This window comes from Lipotes vexillifer, unplaced genomic scaffold (genome assembly GCF_000442215.2).
Source record: "Lipotes vexillifer unplaced genomic scaffold, Lipotes_vexillifer_v1.1 scaffold458, whole genome shotgun sequence".
NCBI lineage: Eukaryota > Metazoa > Chordata > Mammalia > Artiodactyla > Lipotidae > Lipotes > Lipotes vexillifer.
The window spans coordinates 512,917-522,558 of record NW_006783957.1 but is presented as its reverse complement, the minus strand read 5'-3'; the positions used below and the strand labels follow the sequence as shown (position 1 = coordinate 522,558).

The window sequence follows — 9,642 nt, the reverse complement described above, 5'->3', positions numbered from 1 at the left end:
GTTTAAAGATGTACAATGCACATTCTGTTTAATCCAAGGTTTTAGGGTATCCAGGAACTTCTATTTACACATATACAGACCTCAGACAGCAATGATGTCAGAAGATGCAGGAAGGGCAGCAGAGCTTCGCACTGCTGCTTGCTGAATGCTGAAAACCCAAGTCAAATATCCTTAACTTAAAAACAACGCTGAGAGATCACTGGGGAAAATCTCCAAAGAGAGAAGTCCACAAAAAAGGACACGTAAAGGCGGGGGAAGGTCAACGTAGTTGAGACAACCACTTTATTCTTGGGACGACTGTGGAGGCGGCGGCGATGTGCCTTGTTTGCCAGACTTCCGTTCATAGTTCACCAGGCGTTGGCCCACAAGGTACCTAGGTTGTTAAAGACAGGGTGGTTACTCTCTTATGTGATCCTACTTACTAAAACATTCTTCCTTAGAGCAGCCAGTGATACATTTTTTAAAATGTAAATCAGATCACTTCACTCCCACTTAAAACCCTTCAATAGTTAGGTAGGTAGAAGGGGAGTCTAGAATGAATACCGGCAAACAGCACAAAAGCAGGCATCTCATAGCAAAGGTATGGATTTATGGGAAGACATGAGAGCGGCACATGTCAGAAGGCCTCAGATGCTGTGCAGTGGAGTACAGGCTCTGGTCCATAGGTGAGGGGCCCTCATAAACTGACTCTTGGAGGCCAGAGGTAGGTAAGGTAGAGTAAACTTATTCAGGGGATTTATCTGTTATGGATCATATTTTACAAAACAGGTAAGTGGACAGATCTGAAGAAATGGACTGGAAATATGATCATCAGAAAGCTGGGTAGGGAGGAGAGTAAAACCTGAAAAGCTCTAGTTCTAAAGAAAAGGAGAAATCAAAGGACAAAGATTTCAAGGAGGTCAAAGGAAGATGGCACAGAAATGACTGTATGCAAGGGACTGACAGAAGGTAGCAGGTTATGGTCCAAGAAAGAGTATTAAGTGTTCCTAACCTATGAGAGGTGATGGCAAAGGGAGCAGGACTGCATAAACGGAGACAGAAGTGCCTGTGGATGGGATGACAGGGCTGGAGGTCCTCCACCAGGACACAGCGTCCCCATGATGCCAGCAGGAGCTGGGGGGAGCAGTAGTGGTGGGCTGCACTGACCGTGGGGGAAGGGCCTGGAGGCTGACCCGGGAGAACAGTGGGTGACAATGCTGACAGCAACAAGCTGCGGGGGGCGGGGGCGGTGTGGGCGATGGTCTCAAGCGGGCACAGGGACCCACTTGGAGGCAGCAGTGCAGACCGAGACGTGCCCGGCAGGACTTTACACATCTGTGTAAGAGGAGGAGAGCGAGGCCAGCACGTGACAGGGCTGCCAGGGAGCTGGGGTCCCTGAGGCTCGGTTTGCTCTTCAATGAAATGAGAACAACAGTCCTATGATTGCTGTAAGAAACAGAAAGCAGGCAAAAGCCTCGGTAACAAAGGCCTGGCATGTGTGGAGGGCTCCGTGTGGCAACTTTCATTTTTCCCCGTGACTTCCTCCACCCTGACTTTCATCTATCACTTTTCTGTTGACAAACAGGTCTCATGAGGTACTCTGGCAATTTACACCAAGCAGCTTAACATTTCACTTTTTAAAACATTCCACTAACCCTACTGCTTCTTCATCACGAGCTCACTGTTTCACCCCTTTTCTTTTTGTCTTCCTGATTCTCTTCCTGAAGTTAATCATTCCTTATCCCACTGTCCCCCAACCAACCGGTGTTTTTTCAACTTGTGAGGAATTTGTAAACGCTTTGAACAATGACAACTGAGCAATATCTGACATGATAATACACATGGCACTACCTGACACACATGTAATCACAAACCACATCAAGATAGCAAGCACAGAGAGAAAAGCAAGGTAAACTTGCCCCAGATCGAAAAGTAACTCAGGGGCAGAAAAACGAGACTCTGAACCCATAGCCAGTTCTATTACCCCAGCAGCCTCTCGTGCCCCCAGCGCACACGCACACACACACACTTGGCACCTCCTTGGGATCAAGCCCTGTGGCAGATACACTGTGGATGTATAATGGTGAACAAGACATGCCCTCTGTCAAGCCCGAGTTCAACGGTTTTCTGCACGAAGCAACGTTTTCTGCACGTTGCTTCGTGCAATGGTGGGGAAAGATAATAGAGTGCACTGGGCCGCAGGCAGCTCCCAAGGGTGTGTCTCTTTTGCGCTGGTGCCGGACTGACTGTGCCGCCAAAACAAGCGAAGTGAGGAAAACTGGCTTTCATCGCTGAAAGCCCCTCCCCATTCTTTCGTGGTTGACAGAACTTAATACTCTGCCTGCCTAAGCGTTCTACCATCAGTAAGTGCTTTGGAGAAGCCCTGAACACTCTCTAAATTTCATTCTTAAACATATTACTCTTAAAGAGCCCTCAGAGAAAACGAGGTGACCGTATAATCTGTCCCCCAAAGCCGGCACTCACGAGTAAAAGGGGGCGCTGTTAGTAATGACACGCAGGCAGCCTGTGTAAACTGGGACTCTCCCGGGCAAACCAGGATGGGTAGTTACAAACTTACTTCCTCTGTGAGACGCCATTAAAGCAGAAGAGGACTCAGCCTTCCATTAGGACATGGAGGGTCAAATGGCTGCTACCCCAGAAGGTGTTTTCCTTGGCTGTTCTCAATTTCTCAGAGGTCAGGTCGCAGAGTTTCCTCAAAACAGAGGGCGCCACAACGCTTCTGCAGTAACCTCACAGCTTCTCTCAGCAATGGTCAGAGTAACCCAATGGCCCTTGGCTGCAAGAAGGGCTTAGGCAGGCACTGCTAATTCCTAAAGCAGGCTTCTCATTTTTATCTAAAACTATTTAATATATTGTCAGACCAAAACATTTGAAAACAGACTGAAAATTATTTCAAATGGACATTAAGAACTCTTCCTCCCCAAACCGGTTTCTCCCAGTCTTTTTCATCTCCGTAGATGACAACTCCGTATTTCCAGTTGCTTGACCCAACCAAGTCCTGATAACCCCTTTTCCACATTCTACATCCAATCTGTTAGCAAATCCTGTCAATTCTACCTCAAAATACGTCCAGAATCTGAGCACTTTTCCCTCCTGTGATTTATCACATTAGACACAATAATTAAGAAATGAGATATCTTAACAAAAAGCAGCTAGACAAATGAAGTCTAGACTTACTTGTCATTTTTAATATGTTCATAAAGGCGCTTAAACTGGCGGACCTGGAAGGACAAGATTCCCATCAACACCACGACCATCAGTAAAAATGGATAAATCCGCCGGTGGACCAAATTTTGCATTTCCGCAGTAACACCTGGAAAACCAAAAAAGAAAAACTCTAAGTGTATAAAGGCTGACAGTGAAATGAAAGTATGTCCTTTTCCTAAGAAGAGGGGAGGGGCGCTTAACTGAAACTCATCCTGTACGAAACGGAGTGAGGCAAGGAGTGCCATCAAGCTGGAGCCAGCCCCAGCTAGAGGAGGAGCCTCAGGAACTACCCCGAGGAGCTGGACTGTGTTCTAAAGGCACAGAGGAACCAACAAAAGGATGTTCACCAAAAAGGTATGAACAAGATTTATTCTTCGGAAAGGTCATCGTGGCCGCAGTGTGGAGAATGAATTAGCGATGGAGAGTTCAAAACAAGGCAACCAGATGAGAGGCTGCTGAGGCTGAGGTTAAGGTGAGAGCTGATGTTCATCTCAACGTGAGCTGCGGGCAAGGGCTCCAAAGATGAGAGAATGGGTTCCAGAGGTCAGATCAGAGGCACTTAGAACCCAGCTGAGTATGAAGAGCAGAGAGCCTCAAGATGACACGGATGACCTTCAAGGTTTCTGACTTATACACCTTGTTGGATGATAATGCTAGTAACTGACAGAGGGAATTCAATAGAAGCAAAAGATTTGGAGGGGAAAACTTTGTGCTTATAATTCTGAACATATTGCTGGCTTTAAGGTCGTGTGAGGATTCTTCAGTACATAGCTGATAATATCTAGATGTTAAAGTGTCACAAATTAGCATCTCCTCTTTGGTTTTTCTTTTACGCTAAAGGACATTTTTTAAATGTCAATAATTTCTCACCTGCCTAGGGAAAAAAACTGTACCAAAGCGTTTTATGATCCTAATCTTGCACTAACTAGTGAAATCTAAGAAAAACAGTCTTCTAAAATCATTGTTTTAGCTGGATTTATATTTATAATAAAGCATTTGGAGCCAGGCAACCTCTGATACCATAAGTGACAAGAATGTAATGATGTGAATAAAGGTGCTCTCTCAAGCTCTCAGCCAGCATTACCCACCAAGTAAAGGAACGATGCCAGACGCGATGACATAAGGTACACACAGGGAAAGCAAGAGCACAGAGATCACTGGCGCTGCCAGTTTCCGAATGATATACTGAAGGTCAATGTTCCGGATGCCATTTGCGTAAACCTGAAACATAGGGGTAAAAAATGAGAATAAGGATACAAGACAAATTCCTCCAGGTTAACAGAGCAATCTCTGCTGAATTCAAGCACAGGGAGCTGGACCTACCAGCCCAAAAGATTCAAACTTGTTATTTTTTCAGAAGTCAAGGCAAATTCTGGAACATTTACTTCCTTACACTTTGCAGTTAACTCTACTAAGAGATAAAATAATAAGATGCTAATCTAGAATAATGATTACACTAGCCTCGTGCTATACGATACCAGATGGCATCCAATATTAGCTGAAGACTACATAACTTGAAGTAACTTCATACATAAATTGTGTAAGAGTGACCTGTGTTACTACTCAAGATTGCATTCATTTTATCTGAATATAAGAAAACATTATAAACAGGAAGCATGTTTCTAAAAAGCCTGTATAAATCAAATTTCAACAAATCGAAAGGTATTTTATGGAACAATTTAGTATGAAAGAATTCTACAGTGAATTTTTTTTAATTCAAGAATTTCTAAAATATTTCATCTCATCTAGAAAGTTCTATGGGATAGTATTGCAGAGGAAAGAATGGATGGAAGTGGGGAAATCTTGGGAATAATGGAAAATAAAGATGGTATACAGAAGGGGACAAAACAGCAGAGCTTTGTTTGTGTTTTTCCCCCAGCACTTCAACCTCTCCTGGCCCACAGTCACACAGTGTGGTGCAACTCCAATCCCCAGGTCCCTCGGAAGTGGGCCAGAGCATTTCAAGGTGAATGACAACAGGCTTACTGCTCCACAGGTCCCCTCTGGCCCACCAAAATCCTTTTAACCCAAATGCATTTAAATTAATGAAGCAAGGCATCCCAGTGTTTCTCAATCATTTTACTTAAACTCAGACACGTGTATGAGAAAGAATGCATCAGAGAGCAAAATATTATAGAGATCAACAGTGTTTCACAGCCCCCAGGTGTAACTGCTTATTCTCCACAAGGGTCAGAGTCTCATCTGGAAACTCTAGAGTGGACTGGTCTGTACTCGTATCGTGAATGGACATGCTGCCACGCAGCCCGCAATCCATCTCACTTCAGAATCAGCCCGCACTTGAGAGATGCATGCAAACACACACCAATTCCCTGGCTCTCCCCACCCTCACAAATCTCCAGGTACAGAAATTGTTGGGTGAGTTTCTTGTGCATACTGGGCTGAGAACTACTCTATTTCCTATACATCAAAAGGAGGTATACCTTCAGTGCTACAAAACTGTAACACCTTATTAATTTGATGCTGCCCTAAGGCCAAGAGGGTTGTCTGTAAGTCCATTCTTTAGGTAACTAGAACTTAAAAGAAATAAGTACAAAAATCTACTATGTTGGTTACTTTGGAAGAAATCTTCCTAAAATGAATTATCCTACTTCCTAGCCTTATTATCAAAGTACAGAAGTACCATCTATTTTTTTCAAGGTTATCACCTCAATAACCAAATTATATGATAGCTCCATAACACAAAACTGTCTTAGGTGTTACGTAGCTAAAATATTCCCAAAAAGCTCTGCTTTTTTAAATCTATTTTTTTCCTGCCATTTTCTTTATTTATTGCCTTAAACAATAACCTCTTTTCCTAACTACAGGCTTACAAAACTGACTACCAAGCCTTCATCAGAACTCCTGCTCTAAAAAAAAGCACATATGCTAAATTTTGCCTTTACTTTAGTCAGGGTTCTAGGTACTTTAAGCTACTGGTTAACTTTCAGATAAGGGAAGTGTTAAGAGTAGCTGATGAAAATTCATGGTGATAAGAGTAAACTGCCTTTCTCCTTAAAAAAAAAAAAAAAAAGTTACATATGCTCATTAAAGAAAATCTATAAAACTTATAAAAGTGGGAACGTGGAAAATAAGAGTCCCATAACCGAACTTGCTTACCTGCTCAATTACAGTTTTCAGCCACCACTGAGGACCCATCAATGTTATAGCTGCAATGATTTTGGCATGCAGGACTCCAAGTGCCCAATCCTAGGATAATAAAAATCATTTAACAGCTATTGTTTGTTTTTAGCAATAAACCCAGCACAGAGGCTATTTCCTGCATTACTAACTTCAAAACAAAAATTCTGTTGGATTAGTAACAATTTTACAGAAGAATAAATACGCTGGAAAATCCAGGGAATTTTTCCCCCAACAGCTCAAGTTCAATGTTTCTATCAAAACTCATTCTTGTGTCTTTCAAAAAAATCTACATTATTTTCCCAAGAGAACTAAGAAAAGTGTTTAATGGAGATCTGAACAAGCAAATAAATAAAACAGTGCCCTGATTTTATTTCATCAAACCATCCTTGGGCTGTTTTCCCGGTTGGGCTCCTGAAGGCTCAGAGCACTTCCAGCCGGGTGCGCTCGCAGTTCTGCTGAGCTGTTACTAGGACCTCCCCAGTCACGCCAAGCTCCCCGCTGTGCCTCTGGCCTGCCCACCCCACTATCCACCAGGCAGCCAAAGGGATCACCACTCCCACTGCCCAAGTGATCTCTTAAAGTGCAAGTCAGATCATTTAAGGAGACCTCCGTGCTTACAACCCTGAACACAGCACACAACGTCCTTCATAACCTGTTCTGTTTACCTTAAATATATACCTATACATGTATGTTTAAGTATCAAGTAACATTTAAATCTATTCTTACATTAAACTGAAAGCTTTCCAGAGAAGGATGGAGTCCTCTGTGACCACCAGCCCAAATCCTGATCCCTCCCCAGCAATAACCACTGCTAACATTTGGTATGTACATTCCACGTTTCTTTCCTTATGCACCGATCTATGTCTATACATGTATGTTCCATAGGAAATATGTGTATCAGTTTTATATGGATTTTGCTCATACTGTTCTGTTCCGATTTTCTGGTTTGGTTGGTTGGTCTTCCAAAACATCTTCAAATAGGGTGGGAGGCTGATGCATGCACTGAATTCTTGCATAACCTCAAATAACACTCTTCATCCTGACAGACGAATGGGTGGAATGACATTTTTTCTAGGTATAGGAAGGTTGGGTTTTGTCCCTTTTATCTCAATGGTCTCTAAATGCCCTTCTACCTTATAGTTTCAGTGCTGCAAAGTCCACTGCCAGTATGCTTTTTTTTTGAAGCTTGTGATTTAATTCAGAAATTTTACCAAAATGTGCCCAAATATGCGTTTTTCTCATCAATTTTCTTTTCACCAAACCTGATGAGGTCCTTCAACCTACAGATCAGTTCTTTCTTCAACTCAGTTAAAAATGTCTATTTTTGTTTCAATGCTGTCTCCTATTTTTGTTTCAATGTTGCCTCATATTTTTGCATAGTAGAACCCTTATTATGGCTATATTAAGTCTCCTGGGTGTATCCTCCAAGACTCTTCCTCTCCTCTCAATTTCCTATTCTTCAGTTTTGCTCTGTGCATCAGTCTTCCAGGCCTCCAATCTGACTAGCCACATCTTTAATTCATTTACTGAATTTGTTTGAAATCCACGCTATGTAACATCACGACGATTTCACTCTGTTTTATGGCTGCTATTGTGCGTGCATGCCCACATACCCCTGTGTTTTTATTCTTCTATTTGGATGCTCACGGCTCTGCAAGCAGTTCTCCATCACTGGGCATGTGTTCTGATGGCTCTGCCTGGCCTTCCTTTCTGTGGCTGCTGGGCCCCCCTTACATAAAACATGTGTTATTTTTCTCTGTTGACTCAATGTGTTCAGAGGCTCGGACTGAGAATATCCTAAAGGGCTGCAAAAGGATCTTTAGCCTGTTAGACCTCTGGGATAGCAAGCCAACAGTTCCCAAATAAGAACATGGAGAAATCCTCCTTGCTTTTTCTCTATCCTTCCAGGCTCACAAGCAGGGAAGATTCAACCACCAACGCAGCTTTCTCTTGGCCTTTGGGAGTCCAGAAGGCACCCAAGTGAGGTTAATGTTCACCTGAGGAGGTCAACATATCACTGAGGTTCCAGCTCTTTCAAGATCCACTGCTTTCCAGTCCTTTCCCACAAAAAAAGACATACCACACTAGCTCCTCTGCTAGAATTAAAAAAGAGTCCAGCCTCCCATAGGTCTGTAGTCACTTGACGCAGGAAAGGCAAGCAGCTTAGAGTCAGGGATGGACAAAAAGCAAGCTTTTCTCTCAAACTTTGGGATTTTATCCAGAATATTAAGGATACCATGCTGCACACTCTGTTTGCAACTTGTGTTTTTCCCCTACTCAAAAACATGTGAGGGCTTCCCTGGTGGCGCAGTGGCTGAGAGTCTGCCTGCTAATGCAGGGGACACGGGTTCGTGCCCTGGTCTGGGAAGATCCCACATGCCTGGGAGCGGCTGGGCCCATGAGCCATGGCCGCTGAGCCTGCGCTCCACAACGGGAGAGGCCACAACAGCGAGAGGCTCGCGTACCGCAAAAAAAAAAAACACGTCTGAGAGCTATGTATATCAAAACGTATAGCAAAACAAAAATACAAACAAGCAAAGAAACACACAGCTCTACTTCCTTCATTTTAACTGAGGCACTGGATTCAAAAGCAAAGATATATCACATTTTATTTAGTCATTCTCTATTGATGGACATCTGGGTTGCTTCTAATTTTTTTGACATGGTAAAAAATTATATAATAGCAGAACCCTGTTCATGTCTCCTGCACACATGTAAATGTTTCTTTGCAGGATATTCTGAAAAGTGAAAACTGATGAGTCATAACATATAAGCATTCTTAAAATTGAATAATTTCAAATAATTCTCCAAGGTCACAATGTTGGGCACTGTCAAGACCACCAGGAACACAGGTATAAGTGAACAAGCTGCATCACTACTCAATGCAGTGAGGGAGAACAAACAGTATGGGGAAGTTGGAGCCCTTAGTAAGAGTGTTAGAAAAGGCTTATTACAGTTTCCTGGCTTGTGTGAGGTGATTTGGGGAGGATTTAAGGAAGCAGGGCTTTGCTCTATTCCAGATGCTAAGTAGAAAGTACAGGTAATCTATAATTGGGTATCTTAATAAATCTTATCCAGAAGAAGGGACAGGCTGAGGCTAACCAAACTGTAGTAGCAAACAAAGGAGCAGCCAGTCATGTCAGCCAGGGTACTGGCATGTTGGGGCATTTTTGTGGTTTGGACGATACTCATGTTTTGCCTGCGTTCAGACATGATTATGGAGGGGTCTTGAGTTTGTCTTGATCCATCATGGTCACAGAGTGGCCTTGTTTGATGCTGATGTTCTGTCAATTG

At 43.1% G+C, this 9,642-nt stretch overlaps 1 protein-coding gene across 3 annotated transcripts in view; it reads right to left on the bottom strand.

Moving 5' to 3' along the window:
• Positions 1-9,642, bottom strand: part of MARCHF6 (membrane associated ring-CH-type finger 6) — a 72,226-nt gene continuing 62,584 nt past the window's right edge. Inside the window, exons 22-25 of one of the 3 annotated variants that reach the window (XM_007456441.1) lie at positions 6,325-6,414; positions 4,296-4,428; positions 3,178-3,313; positions 1-373 (exon numbers count right to left, since the gene is read on the bottom strand). In XM_007456441.1, coding sequence (XP_007456503.1) covers positions 283-373; positions 3,178-3,313; positions 4,296-4,428; positions 6,325-6,414 — 450 coding nt within the window. In that variant the 3' untranslated portion in view covers positions 1-282. The remainder of the gene's footprint in view (positions 374-3,177; positions 3,314-4,295; positions 4,429-6,324; positions 6,415-9,642) is intronic. The other 2 variants (XM_007456440.1, XM_007456442.1) reach the window with 2 other exon arrangements.